At 46.1% G+C, this 16,470-nt stretch overlaps 1 protein-coding gene across 1 annotated transcript; it reads right to left on the bottom strand.

The window, feature by feature from the left end:
- Positions 1-6,982: 6,982 nt before the first annotated feature.
- LOC141085123 (claudin-8-like) lies at positions 6,983-8,502 on the bottom strand. Its single transcript, XM_073570241.1, has one exon. It carries the CDS (start codon positions 8,432-8,434, stop codon positions 7,718-7,720), a length of 717 nt encoding a protein of 238 aa, XP_073426342.1. The 5' UTR covers positions 8,435-8,502; the 3' UTR covers positions 6,983-7,717.
- Between the last annotated feature and the right edge of the window lie 7,968 nt (positions 8,503-16,470).

Below are 16,470 nucleotides of genomic sequence, written 5' to 3'. Positions count from 1 at the left end.
GAGACAGAATTGTGGCAAGGCACACATCTGGCCAAGGTTACAAAATAATTTCTGCAGTACTCAAGATTCCTAAGAGCACAGTGGCCTCCATAATCCTTAAATGGAAGAAGTTTGGGACCACCAGAAGTCTTCCTAGACCTGGCCATCCAGCCAAACTGAGCAATCGTGGGAGAAGAGCCTTGGTGAGAGAGTTAAAGAAGAACCCCAAGATCACTGTGGCTGAGCTCCAGAGATGCAGTAGGGAGATGGGAGAAAGTTCCACAAAGTCAACTAACACTGCAGCCCTCCACCAGTCGGGCCTTTATGGCAGAGTGGCCCGACGGAAGCCTCTCCTCAGTGCAAGACATGAAAGCCCGCATAGAGTTTGCTAAAAAACACATGAAGGACTCCCAGACTATGAGAAATAAGATTCTCTGGTCTGATGAGATGAAGATAGAACTTTTTGGTGATAATTCTAAGCGGTATGTGTGGAGAAAAACAGGCACTGCTCATCACCTGCCCAATACAATCCCAACAGTGAAACATGGTGGTGGCAGCATCATGCTATGGAGTGTTTTTCAGCTGCAGGGACAGGACAACTGGTTGCAATTGAAGGAAACATGAATGCGGCCAAATACAGAGATATCCTGGATGAAAACCTCTTCCAGAGTGCTTTGGACCTCAGACTTGGCTGAAGGTTCACCTTCTAACAAGACAATGACCCTAAGCACACAGCTAAAATAAGAAAGGAATGTCTTCAGAACAAGTCTGTGACCATTCTTGACTGGCCCAGCCAGAGCCCTGACCTAAACCCAATTGAGCATTTCTGGAGAGACCTGAAAGTGGCTGTCCACCAACATTCACCATCCAAACTGATGGAACTGGAGAGGATCTGCAAGGAAGAATGGTAGAGGATTCCCAAATCCAGGTGTGAAAAACTTGTTGCATCATTCCCAAGAAGACTCATGAATGTACTAGCTCAAAAGGGTGCTTCTACTCAATACTGAGTATAGGGTCTCAATACTTACTGTATGACCATGTGATATTTTAGGTTTTTTTTTTAAATAAATTTGAAAAATGTCTACATTTGTGGTTTTTTTCAGTAAAGATGGAGCGCAGAGTGTGCATTAATGAGAAAAAATATGCATTTTTTTGAATTTACCAAATGGCTCCAGTGAAACAAAGAGTGGAAAATTTAAAGGGATCTGACTTTCCGTACCCACTGTATATACTGACTGCACAGTACCCCTCCTCCTGTCCTGTATATATACACTGCACGGTACCGCTCCTCCTGTCCTGTATATATACACTGCACGGTACCACTCCTCCTGTCCTGTATATATACACTGCACAGTACCACTCCTCCTGTCCTGTATATATACACTGCACGGTACCACTCCTCCTGTCCTGTATATATACACTGCACGGTACCACTCCTCCTGTCCTGTATATACACACTGCACGGTACCACTCCGCCTGTCCTGTATATACACATTGCACGGTACCACTCCTCCTGTCCTGTATATACACACTGCACAGTACCACTCCTCCTGTCCTGTATATATACACAGCACAGTACCACTCCTCCTGTCCTGTATATATACACTGCACAGTACCACTCCTCCTGTCCTGTATATATACACTGCACAGTACCACTCCTCCTGTCCTGTATATATACACAGCACAGTACCACTCCTCCTGTCCTGTATATATACACTGCACAGTACCACTCCTCCTGTCCTGTATATATACACTGCACAGTACCACTCCTCCTGTCCTGTATATATACACAGCACAGTACCACTCCTCCTGCCCTGTATATATACACTGTACAGTACCACTCCTCCTGCCCTGTATATATACACTGTACAGTACCACTCCTCCTGTCCTGTATATATACACTGTACAGTACCACGCCTCCTGTCCTGTATATATACACTGCACAGTACCACTCCTCCTGTCCTGTATATATACACTGTACGGTACCACTCCTCCTGTATTTATACACTGCACGGTACCACTCCTCCTGTCCTGTACATATACACTGCACAGTACCACTCCTCCTGTCCTGTATATATACACTGCACGGTACCACTCCTCCTGTCCTGTATATATACACTGCACAGTACCACTCCTCCTGTCCTGTATATACACACTGCACGGTACCACTCCGCCTGTCCTGTATATACACATTGCACGGTACCACTCCGCCTGTCCTGTATATACACATTGCACGGTACCACTCCTCCTGTCCTGTATATACACACTGCACGGTACCACTCCTCCTGTCCTGTATATATACACTGCACAGTACCACTCCTCCTGTCCTGTATATATACACTGCACAGTACCACTCCTCCTGTCCTGTATATATACACTGCACAGTACCACTCCTCCTGTCCTGTATATATACACTGCACAGTACCACTCCTCCTGTCCTGTATATATACACAGCACAGTACCACTCCTCCTGCCCTGTATATATACACTGTACAGTACCACTCCTCCTGCCCTGTATATATACACTGTACAGTACCACTCCTCCTGTCCTGTATATATACACTGCACAGTACCACTCCTCCTGTCCTGTATTTATACACTGCACAGTACCACCGCTCCTGTCCTGTATATATACACTGCACGGTACCACTCCTCCTGTCCTGTATATATACACTGTACGGTACCACTCCTCCTGTATTTATACACTGCACGGTACCACTCCTCCTGTCCTGTACATATACACTGCACAGTACCACTCCTCCTGTCCTGTATATATGCACTGCACAGTACCACTCCTCCTGTCCTGTATATATACACTGCACAGTACCACTCCTCCTGTCCTGTATATATACACTGTACGGTACCACTCCTCCTGTATTTATACACTGCACGGTACCACTCCTCCTGTCCTGTACATATACACTGCACGGTACCACTCCTCCTGTCCTGTATATATACACTGCACGGTACCACTCCTCCTGTCCTGTATATATACACTGCACAGTACCACTCCTCCTGTCCTGTATATACACACTGCACGGTACAACTCCGCCTGTCCTGTATATACACATTGCACGGTACCACTCCTCCTGTCCTGTATATACACACTGCACAGTACCACTCCTCCTGTCCTGTATATATACACAGCACAGTACCACTCCTCCTGTCCTGTATATATACACTGCACAGTACCACTCCTGTCCTGTATATATACACTGCACAGTACCACTCCTCCTGTCCTGTATATATACACAGCACAGTACCACTCCTCCTGCCCTGTATATATACACTGTACAGTACCACTCCTCCTGCCCTGTATATATACACTGTACAGTACCACTCCTCCTGTCCTGTATATATACACTGCACAGTACCACTCCTCCTGTCCTGTATTTATACACTGCACAGTACCACCGCTCCTGTCCTGTATATATACACTGCACGGTACCACTCCTCCTGTCCTGTATATATACACTGTACGGTACCACTCCTCCTGTATTTATACACTGCACGGTACCACTCCTCCTGTCCTGTACATATACACTGCACAGTACCACTCCTCCTGTCCTGTATATATGCACTGCACAGTACCACTCCTCCTGTCCTGTTTATATACACTGCACAGTACCACTCCTCCTGTCCTGTATATATACACTGCACAGTACCACCCCTCCTGTCCTGTATATATACACTGCACAGTACCATTCCTCCTGTCCTGTATATATACACTGCACAGTACCACTCCTCCTGTCCTGTATTTATACACTGCACAGTACCACCGCTCCTGTCCTGTATATATACACTGCACGGTACCACTCCTCCTGTCCTGTATATATACACTGTACGGTACCACTCCTCCTGTCCTGTATTTCTACACTGCACGGTACCACTCCTCCTGTCCTGTATATATACACACTGCAGAGTACCACTCCTCCTGTCCTGTATATATACACTGCACAGTACCACCCCTCCTGTCCTGTATATATAAACTGCACAGTACCACTCCTCCTGCCCTGTATATATACACTGCACAGTACCATTCCTCCTGTCCTGTATATATACACTGCACAGTACCACTCCTCCTGTCCTGTATTTATACACTGCACAGTACCACCGCTCCTGTCCTGTATATATACACTGCACGGTACCACTCCTGTCCTGTATATATACACTGCACGGTACCACCCCTCCTGTCCTGTACATATACACTGCACAGTACCACTCCTCCTGTTCTGTATACAGTCATGGCCAAAAGTATTGACACCCCTGCAATTCTGTCAGATAATATTCAGTTTCTTCCTGAAAATGATTGCAAACACAAATTCTTTGGTATTATTATCTTCATTTAATTTGTCTTAAATGAAAAAACACAAAAGAGAATGAAGCAAAAAGCAAAACATTGATCATTTCACACAAAACTCCAAAAATGGGCCGGACAAAAGTATTGGCACCCTCAGCCTAATACTTGGTTGCACAACCTTTAGCCAAAATAACTGCGACCAACCGCTTCCGGTAACCATCAATGAGTTTCTTACAATGCTCTGCTGGAATTTTAGACCATTCTTCTTTGGCAAACTACTCCAGGTCCCTGATATTTGAAGGGTGCCTTCTCCAAACTGCCATTTTTAGATCTCTCCACAGGTCTTCTATGGGATTCAGGTCTGGACTCATTGCTGGCCACCTTAGAAGTCTCCAGTGCTTTCTCTCAAACTATTTTCTAGTGCTTTTTGAAGTGTGTTTTGGGTTATTGTCCTGCTGGAAGACCCATGACCTCTGAGGTAGACCCAGCTTTCTCACACTGGGCCCTAAATTATGCTGCAAAATTTGTTGGTAGTCTTCTGACTTCGTAATGCCATGCACACGGTCAAGCAGTCCAGTGCCAGAGGCAGCAAAGCAACCCCAAAACATCAGGGAACCTCTGCCATGTTTGACTGTAGGGACTGTGTACTTTTCTTTGAATGCCCCTTTTTTCTCCTGTAAACTCTATGTTGATGCTTTTGCCCTAAAAGCTCTACTTTTGTCTCATCTGACCAGAGAACATTCTTCCAAAATGTTTTAGGCTTTTTCAGGTAAGTTTTGGCAAACTCCGGCCTGGCTTTTTTATGTCTCAGGGTAAGGAGTGGAGTCTTCCTGGGTCTCCTACCATACAGTCCCTTTTCATTCAGATGCCGACGGATAGTACGGGTTGACACCGTTGTACCCTCGGACTGCAGGGCAGCTTGAACTTGTTTGGATGTTAGTGGAGGTTCTTTATCCAACATCCGCACAATCTTGCGTTGAAATCTCTTGTCAATTTTTCTTTTCCGGCCACATCTAGGGAGGTTAGCCACAGTGCCATGGGCTTTAAACTTCTTGATGACACTGCGCACGGTAGACACAGGAACATTCAGATCTTTGGAGATGGACTTGTAGCCTTGATATTGCTCATGCTTCCTCACAATTTGGTTTCTCAAGTCCTCAGACATTTCTTTGGTCTTCTTTCTTTTCTCCGTGCTCAATGTGGTACACACAGGGTTGAGTCAACTTTAATCCATGTCAACTGGCTGCAAGTGTGATTTAGTTATTGCCAACACCTGTTAGGTGCCACAGGTAAGTTACAGGTGCTGTTAATTACACAAATTAGAGAAGCATCACATGATTTTTCGAACAGTGCCAATACTTTTGTCCACCCTCTTTGTTATGTTTGGTGTGGAATTATATCCAATTTGGCTTTAGGAAAATTCTTTTTGTGTTTTTTCATTTAAGACAAATTAAATGAAGATAATAATACCAAAGAATTTGTGTTTGCAATCATTTTCAGGAAGAAACTGAGTATTATCTGACAGAATTGCAGGGGTGTCAATACTTTTGGCCATGACTGTATATACACTGCACAGTACCATTCTTCCTGTCCTGTATATATACACTGCACATTACCACTCCTCCTGTGTGTGTATATATATATATATATATATATATATATATATATACAGTGTGTATATACATATATATATATACACACACACACACACACTACACAGTACCACTTCTTCTGTATACACAGTGGAACTGTCAGTATCTGTAGTATGATTCTGGACCAGTACTAATTATTGTGAAAGATAAATGTGATGATTGTGAGGTGCATTAGTATTCAGCCCCCAGAGTCCATACTTTGAAGGTCTGGGGACTGTCTCGCCCACCTTTCTCGGCAGTCTTTTGGGGTCTGTCTCTCCAGCTTTGCACACTTGCTCTTGCTCAGTAAGATTGGATGGAAACGTCTGTGATCAACAATTTTCACGTCTTGTCACAGATTCTCTGGATTTGTCTCTGGACGGTGACTGCGCTGTTCACACACATGAATATGCTCTGATCTAAACTCTACATTGTAGCTCTGGCAGGATGCTGAGGGTTGTTGTCCTGCTGGAAAGTGAACCTACCCCCCCATTCTCAGGTCTCCTGAAGACTCTAGCAGATTTTCCTCCAGGATTGTCCTGTATTTAGCTCTATCCATTTTCCCGTCACCTCTGACCAGCTTCCCTGCCCCTACTGAAGAAAAGCCACCCCACAGCAGGATGCTGCCTCCACCGTATGTAATTGTGGGGATGGTGGTTTCCACCACACGTACTGTTTTGGTCTCATCTGACCAGAGCCCCTTCTCCCACATCCTCGCTGTGTCCCCTACATGGGACTTCTTATGGCTTCTTGTCGCTTTTCCATGAAGGTCAGATTTGCACAGTATATGACTAAGGCAACGTTCACATGTTCAGTATTTGGTCAGTATTATACATCAGTATTTGTAGCCAAAACCGGGAGTGGGTGATAATACTGGAGTGTTGATGTGTCTTTACCTTTCCTGATTGTTCTCCTGGTTACAAATACTGATGTAAAAGACTGAACGTGTGAATGTGGCCTAATGCTGAGAGTAACTCCCAGGATACAGCGGTGATCAGGGAATATTTTCTGATGTCTTTCCTGAATCATGTAAATTGTTGGGACAGAAGAACACGTCCACCAGACACAGGACTACTACTCTCATCATCTTTAATGCTATTACATTCCGGTTCACAATAATCACAGAAATAAATAAATTGTTACATGATGTGGGGATAAGTAATAATGATTAGAAATAATGTCTATTGCTTCCTTTTATCAGCCACTTCCAGCCGTGCAGTAGCAGACTGTGGTGTCCGTCATCTGCTCCCCTTACAATGCGAAGGTACTGACATGTTATAGATAGCAGCCAGTGACCTACTTGTTGATGGTTTCCAGGAAGCAGCAGACGGTTTACAGAATAGAGAAATGTAGTGAAGCGTCGATGCTGCGGTTCTGGGCTGCTGCCCTGGTCACATTGGGAGTGATGGTCATGAGCGGTGCACCCCTGCTGTCCGCCATAAGATATGACAAAATCACAGGTCAGTCCATATAATTACATGATGGCAATACACAGTGCGGCTCCTGGGCCTCTAGGGGCCACGTCTGTAGTCCACAGTATTATGGATGGACAGATCATAATCACCGCACAGTTAAAGCCACGGTACTGAATAAATGACATGTCACAATGGAGGCTGGTCCAGAACCTTCTTTGACGCCGTATGAGGGGATATTCGGACCTCATAAGACCCTTGGGCCCAACCACCCGCTGCACTGCAAATTTGTGTCCAACCTGTGCATTGACTTAGCAGAGCTGCAATCCATTCTGCCCCACCTGTACAGCTGACAGATGAGTTTGGTGGGTCTAAGGTTGCGTTTTCTGCTGTCCTTATAGATACTCCATGCGGGGACTGCAGCTGACTCTCTCCTCTTTGGCTGCGTATGGCTTGCATGCAGCGACCCGTTGTTTGTAGGGTTCCCTGGTGCAGCAGGTGCTCATTGCGCAGAAGCAGCAGAGGCAGCTCAGGATTATCCCCCCGCCCAGGAGGAAGATGATATTGGGCCACGCCAGCAGCAGAGCTTGGCCAATCTCGATTCGCACTGCTCCCCTGGTAATTGAAGCGTCATAGGCGCGGCGCGAGATGTTAACCGTAGTCCAGATGACGGGGATGAGGACGAGGACGGTGCTGAGAAAGTACAGGAGTCCTGCGGTCAGGGTGAAGCAATTGCGCTCACTGTCTTTGTCGTCGCATCGGCAGCACTGGGTGAGAATGAAGCCGATTATGGAGAATATGAAGGCAAGGACAGACATGGCAACAGCGAAACTCATGAAGATGCGGGCAGCTTTCAGGTCGGCGGTGAGCGACACCATGGAGCCGTAGTTGTCGCATTCCATACTTATCCGGAACTGCTTCAGACACGTGAGCCACAGCCCGTCCCAGCGGCTGATCCACTCACCGTCAATCCTGCCACCATCAATGACCAGGTCATTGTTCTCAGCCAGGACAACCAGCCTCCAGTAAGGCATGATGGTGACGATCCAGGTGAGGATCATACCGATGGTTCCGCAGAGGAGGCCGATAATATGGAGCAGGCAGCAGATCATGGCTGTCGGGTAGGAGACTTTCCCTCAGATACGAAGCACGAGCCAGAAGCGACTGAACCGCCCCGGACAGCGACACAAACTTATACATCAAGTCACGTGCAGGAGACAATGGGAGGAATGTCGGGATGATGACTACTCTACAGAATGAGGACACTAATTATCTCACACAATAGAGGCCACGGACGACAGGGTTCATGAGAGTGAGAACGGGACAGGACCTAGACAATGCCCTTAGTCCCCCACCACACGTGCAGGGGACACAGGGTCTTCACTATTTTTAATCTCTTTGTTTTCAATTCTAGGAGAATTGATAATTGTCAAGAATTTCCTTCAGGCGATGCAGGGCGGGAACCTCATGAATAATCCACAAAATCAGCGGGAGGGAAGCAGAATATAAGTAGACGAATATTGTAGTCGAGCAGCTCCAAAATCTGCCCAAAGCCACAAGCAGTCTCCTAGATCAGTGACCCTCAGATCCGGTCTACAGGTCCATCCAGTCTTCAGCTCCAGTCTAGTCCTTTGGTCCATGCCACAAATCCAGCCCTCAGCTTTGGTCTTACAGGTCAAGTCCTCATCTCCAGTCTAGTCCTCGAGTCCATGCCACAATTCCAGCCCTCAGATCTTGTCTATGAGTTCAGTCCTCAGCTCCAGTCTACTCCTCGGGTCCATGCCACAATTCCAGCCCTCATCTGCAGTCTACTCATCAGGTCCATGCCACAATTCCAGCCCTCAGATCTCATCTGGTGGTCCAATCCTCAGCTCCAGTCTAGTCCCTGGGTCCATACCACAACTCCAGCCCTCAGGTCTCATCCTCAGCTCTAGTCTAGTTCTCGTGTCCATGCCTCAATTCCACCCCTCAGATCTTGTCTATGGGTCCAGTCCTCAGCTCCAGTCTAGTCCTCAGCTCTGCTCCTTCTTCCCACTCCTTAGGCCAGATCCCAAGGTCAAGTCCTCAGCCCCAGTTCTATGCTCTGGTCCTAGAGTCCAATCTTCAACTATAGGGTTTGAATCCAGTTGACTTTAGTCCAGTTCTTACCTCTATTCCTAAAGTGCCACCCTCAGCTCCCGACCTGAGTTCCCGATTAGATCCAGACAGTGCATTTAGTCCTTGGGTATATTCTTTGGTCCAGTCTTCAGACTCTAACCCCAGCTGCAGTTCTCAGCTCCATTCCTCAGGTCCAGTTCTCGGGATTTATATAAAATGTTCAGGTAGGTTCTTTTGGCTTCAGTCATCAGATCCAATCTACATATCCTAATCTCAGTTTCAGTCCTTGGATCCAGTCCTCCGGCTATGGCCTAAAGCTTTAGACTTGACCTGAGGACTTGAGTAAAAGACTGAGATCAGTATGCAAAAAATGAATAGTGATAAAGGAATATTACACCAGGAGAACCGCTTTTTGAATGATTTTTATTTTTTTTTCTCTCATCTCCAAAACCACTATTACACCACAAGTGGAAGTATAATGGAATGTGCAGACAATCAGTAAACGCTGGGGGTTGGACACTGCGTACTTGTGCAGCGTCCAACCTGCAGCATCCAGATGTTACAGCATAATGGATGGGATTACAAGAAATCCCATGTCCACAATGTGTCCAGAGATGTCGGCGGCTCAAATCTCACCCATACAATGTATTGGATGTGGTTAATCCGCATAGGTCAATGAACACATGCGCATTCACCTACGTTCAATAGCCGGCAGCGGACATGCGCTGCATCCAAAACGCTGCTAGTACTGGGTCATGTGCACATACCCTAATAACGCTTTGAGTGATGACCCTGCATCAGGCTGGAGTGCGATATGTGCAGAACGTCCTTCCAGTGTAAGGAGGGATCCAGAGAGCGGGGACCAGTGGTGCAGGCAGCAGGGGAGGCAGCTGTGGATGACGGTCATGCCAGCTTTCTGCCAGCCGCCATCTAGGCTGTCTCCCATACACAGCCACCCTCTCTCGGAGACTTTTTTGCCGGTGGTTTATCTCCGGGAGAACAAAGCAACTAGTTATCTGACTAACCTCTCCCCGCAATCAGTTGGCTGGTGGCCCCTGTAACCATCCGCTGATCTGCATGTCATCGCCTGATCACGTTTTATGAGTTTTATTTAGATGTTAGCACAATTAGTGGAGGATGAGGACAACATTCCTGCCAGCAGATTCCTGCATACAACAGCGAGAGGGTGAGAATCCAGCGACGGGCGTAGTCACCCAGATATGGAAACAATGGAGGCGCCAAACCACAGGGCGGAGAGGAGGCGACAGGTGTCACTGCAATCCCACCGCTCCGCACCGGAAATCCGACAGCCACTGCACCATAACTTCTGATAATCCGGCATCCACTAATCCATAACGTCTGATAAACCGACAGCCACTGCGTCATAAAATCTGATAATTTGGCATCCACTGCTCCATAATGTCTGATAATCCGACAGCCTCTTCACAGTATCACACATGACAGGATTAGATACACAGGTCAGCAGTCAGTATCACATAGGAGAGGATTAGATACACGGCTCAGCAGACAGTATCACACAGGATAGGATTAGATACACAGCTCAGCAGACAGTATCACACAGGAGGGGATTAGATACACGGCTCAGCAGTCAGTATCACATAGGATAGGATTACATACATGGCTCAGTAGACAGTATCACACAGGATAGCATTAGAATCACAGGTCAGCAGTCAGTATCACATAGGAGAGGATTAGATACACGGCTCAGCAGTCAGTATCACATAGGATAGGATTACATACATGGCTCAGTAGACAGTATCACACAGGATAGCATTAGATACACAGGTCAGCAGTCAGTATCACATAGGAGAAAATTAGATACACGGCTCAGCAGTCGGTATCACACAGGATAGGATTAGATACACAGGTCAGCAGTCAGTATCACATAGGATAGGATTAGATACACGGCTCAGCAGACAGTATCACACAGGATAGGATTAGATACACAGGTGAGCAGTCAGTATCACATAGGAGAGGATTAGATACACAGCTCAGCAGCCAGTATCACACAGGAGAGGATTAGATACAAGGCTCAGCAGACAGTATAACACAGGATAGGATTAGATACACGGCTCAGCAGTCAGTATCACATAGGAGAGAATTAGATACACGGCTCAGCAGACAGTATCACACAGGAGAGGAATAGATACACGGCTCAGCAGACAGTATCACACAGGATAGGATTAGATACACGGCTCAGCAGTCAGTATCACATGGGAGAGGATTAGGTACACGGCTCAGCAGACAGTATCACACAGTATAGGATTAGATTCACAGGTCAGCAGTCAGTATCACATAGGAGAGGATTAGATACATGGCTCAGCAGACAGTATCACACAGGATAGGATTAGATACACGTCTCAGCAGTCAGTATCACATAGGAGAGGATTAGATACACGGCTCAGCAGACAGTATCACACAGGATAGGATTAGATACACAGGTCAGCAGTCAGTATCACAAAGGAGAGGATTAGATACTCGGCTCAGCAGTCAGTATCACACAGGAGAGGATTAGATACAAGGCTCAGCAGACAGTATCACACAGGAGAGGATTAGATACACGGCTCAGAAGTCAGTATCACACAGTATGGGATTAGATACATGGCTCAGCAGTCAGTATCACATAGGAGAGGATTAGATACACGGCTCAGCAGACAGTATCACACAGGATAGAATTAGATACATGGCTCAGTAGACAGTATCACACAGGATAGCATTAGATACATGGCTCAGCAGACAGTATCACACAGGATAGCATTAGATACATAGGTCAGCAGTCAGTATCACATAGGAGAGGATTAGATACACGGCTCAGAAGTCAGTATCACACAGGATAGGATTAGATACACAGGTCAGCAGTCAGTATCACATAGGAGAGGATTAGATACACGGCTCAGCAGTCAGTATCACATAGGAGAGGATTAGGTACATGGCTCAGCAGACAGTATCACACAGGATAGGATTAGATACACAGGTCAGCAGTAAGTATCACATAGGAGAGGATTAGATACACGGCTCAGCAGTCAGTATCACATAGGATAGGATTAGATACATGGCTCAGTAGACAGTATCACACAGGATAGCATTAGATACACAGGTCAGCAGTCAGTATCACATAGGAGAGGATTAGATACACGGCTCAGCAGTCAGTATCACACAGGATAGGATTAGATACACAGGTCAGCAGTCAGTATCACATAGGAGAGGATTAGATACACGGCTCAGCAGTCAGTATCACACAGGAGAGGATTAGATACAAGGCTCAGCAGACAGTATCACACAAGATATGATTAGATACACGGCTCAGCAGTCAGTATCACATAGGAGAGGATTAGATACACGGCTCAGCAGACAGTATCACACAGGATAGGATTAGATACACAGGTCAGCAGTCAGTATCACATAGGAGAGGATTAGATACATGTCTCAGCAGCCAGTATCACACAGGAGAGGATTAGATACACGGCTCAGAAGTCAGTATCACACAGTATGGGATTAGATACATGGCAGACAGTATCACACATGATAAGATTAGATACACAGCTCAGCAGACTATCACACAGGAAAGGATTAGATACACAGTATCACACAATAGGATTAGATACAGTGCACAGCACACAGGATAGGATTACATACACGGCTCAGCAGTCAGTATCACACAGGAGAGGATTAGATACATGGCTCAGCAGTCAGTATCACACAGGATAGGATTAGATACACAGCTCAGCAGACAGTATCACACAGGAGAGGATTAGATACATGGCTCAGCAGACAGTATCACACAGGATAGGATGAGATACACAGCTCAGCCGACAGTATCACACAGGAGAGGATTAGATACATGGCCCAGCAGACAGTATCACACAGGATAGGAGTAGATACACAGCTCAGCAGTCAGTATCACACAGGATAGGATTAGATACACAGCTCAGCAGTCAGTATCACACAGGATAGGATTAGATACACGGCTCAGCAGACAGTATCACACAGGATAGGATGAGATACACAGCTCAGCCGACAGTATCACACAGGAGAGGATTAGATACATGGCCCAGCAGACAGTAACACACAGGATAGGATTAGATACACAGCTCAGCAGTCAGTATCACACAGGAGAGGATTAGATACACGGCTCAGCAGTCAGTATCACACAGGATAGGATTAGATACACGGCTCAGCAGACAGTATCACACAGGATAGGATTAGATACACGGCTCAGCAGTCAGTATTACATAGGAGAGGATTAGATACACGGCTCGGCAGACAGTATCACACAGGATAGGATGAGATACACGGCTCAGCAGTTAGTATCACACAGGATAGGATTAGATACACGGCTCAGCAGTTAGTATCACACAGGATAGGATTAGATACATGGCTCAGTAGACAGTATCACACAGGATAGCATTAGATACACAGGTCAGCAGTCAGTATCACATAGGAGAGGATTAGATACACGGCTCAGCAGTCAGTATCACACAGGATAGGATTAGATACACGGCTCAGCAGTCAGTATCACATAGGAGAGGATTAGGTACACGGCTCAGCAGACAGTATCACACAGGATAGGATTAGATTCACAGGTCAGCAGTCAGTATCACATAGGAGAGGATTAGATACATGGCTCAGCAGACAGTATCACACAGGATAGGATTAGATACACGGCTCAGCAGTCAGTATCACATAGGAGAGGATTAGATACACGGCTCAGCAGACAGTATCACACAGGATAGGATTAGATACACAGGTCAGCAGTCAGTATCACAAAGGAGAGGATTAGATACACGGCTCAGCAGTCAGTATCACACAGGAGAGGATTAGATACAAGGCTCAGCAGACAGTATCACACAGGAGAGGATTAGATACACGGCTCAGCAGTCAGTATCACACAGGATAGGATTAGATACACGGCTCAGAAGTCAGTATCACACAGTATGGGATTAGATACATGGCTCAGCAGTCAGTATCACATAGGAGAGGATTAGATACACGGCTCAGCAGACAGTATCACACAGGATAGAATTAGATACATGGCTCAGTAGACAGTATCACACAGGATAGCATTAGATACATGGCTCAGCAGACAGTATCACACAGGATAGCATTAGATACATAGGTAGCAGTCAGTATCACATAGGAGAGGATTAGATACACGGCTCAGCAGTCAGTATCACACAGGATAGGATTAGATACACAGGTCAGCAGTCAGTATCACATAGGAGAGGATTAGATACACGGCTCAGCAGTCAGTATCACATAGGAGAGGATTAGGTACACGGCTCAGCAGACAGTATCACACAGGATAGGATTAGATACACAGGTCAGCAGTCAGTATCACATAGGAGAGGATTAGATACACGGCTCAGCAGTCAGTATCACATAGGATAGGATTAGATACATGGCTCAGTAGACAGTATCACACAGGATAGCATTAGATACACAGGTCAGCAGTCAGTATCACATAGGAGAGGATTAGATACACGGCTCAGCAGTCAGTATCACATAGGAGAGGATTAGATACACGGCTCAGCAGACAGTATCACACAGGATAGGATTAGATACACAGGTCAGCAGTCAGTATCACATAGGAGAGGATTAGATACATGTCTCAGCAGCCAGTATCACACAGGAGAGGATTAGATACACGGCTCAGCAGTCAGTATCACACAGTATGGGATTAGATACATGGCAGACAGGATCACACATGATAAGATTAGATACACAGCTAAGCAGACTATCACACAGGAGAGGATTAGATACACAGTATCACACAATAGGATTAGATACAGTGCACAGCACACAGGATAGGATTACATACACGGCTCAGCAGACAGTATCACACAGGATAGGATAAGATATACGGCTCAGCAGTCAGTATCACACAGGAGAGGATTAGATACATGGCTCAGCAGTCAGTATCACACAGGATAGGATTAGATACACAGCTCAGCAGACAGTATCACACAGGAGAGGATTAGATACATGGCTCAGCAGACAGTATCACACAGGATAGGATGAGATACACAGCTCAGCCGACAGTATCACACAGGAGAGGATTAGATACATGGCCCAGCAGACAGTATCACACAGGATAGGAGTAGATACACAGCTCAGCAGTCAGTATCACACAGGATACGATTAGATACACAGCTCAGCAGTCAGTATCACACAGGATAGGATTAGATACACGGCTCAGCAGACAGTATCACACAGGATAGGATGAGATACACAGCTCAGCCGACAGTATCACACAGGAGAGGATTAGATACATGGCCCAGCAGACAGTAACACACAGGATAGGATTAGATACACAGCTCAGCAGTCAGTATCACACAGGAGAGGATTAGATACACGGCTCAGCAGTCAGTATCACACGGCTCAGCAGACAGTATCACACAGGATAGGATTAGATACACGGCTCAGCAGTCAGTATTACATAGGAGAGGATTAGATACACGGCTCAGCAGACAGTATCACACAGGATAGGATGAGATACACGGCTCAGCAGTTAGTATCACACAGGATAGGATGAGATACACGGCTCAGCAGTTAGTATCACACAGGATAGGATTAGATACACGGCTCAGCAGTTAATATCACACAGGATAGGATTAGATACACGGCTCAGCAGTCAGTATCACACAGGATAGGATGAGATACACGGCTCAGCAGTTAATCACACAGGATAGGATTAGATACACGGCTCAGCAGTTAGTATCACACAGGATAGGATTAGATACATGGCTCAGCAGTCAGTATCACACAGGATAGGATTAGATACACGGCTCAGCAGTTAATATCACACAGGATAGGATTAGATACACGGCTCAGCAGTTAGTATCACACAGGATAGGATTAGATACACGGCTCAGCAGTTAATATCACACAGGATAGGATTAGATACACGGCTCAGCAGTCAGTATCACACAGGATAGGATGAGATACACGGCTCAGCAGTTAGTATCACACAGGATAGGATTAGATACACGGCTCAGCAGTTAGTATCACACAGGATAGGATTAGATACATG

Source organism: Dendrobates tinctorius, unplaced genomic scaffold (assembly GCF_039654945.1).
Source record: "Dendrobates tinctorius isolate UK_male_01 unplaced genomic scaffold, ASM3965494v1 ptg000028l, whole genome shotgun sequence".
Lineage (NCBI taxonomy): Eukaryota > Metazoa > Chordata > Amphibia > Anura > Dendrobatidae > Dendrobates > Dendrobates tinctorius.
This window is presented reverse-complemented; position numbering and strand designations above follow the sequence as displayed.

What these genes read in the sequence shown, in the direction of transcription:
- LOC141085123 (XM_073570241.1), bottom strand. Translation starts at nt 8,434, where the DNA reads ATGATCTGCTGCCTGCTCCATATTATCGGCCTCCTCTGCGGAACCATC.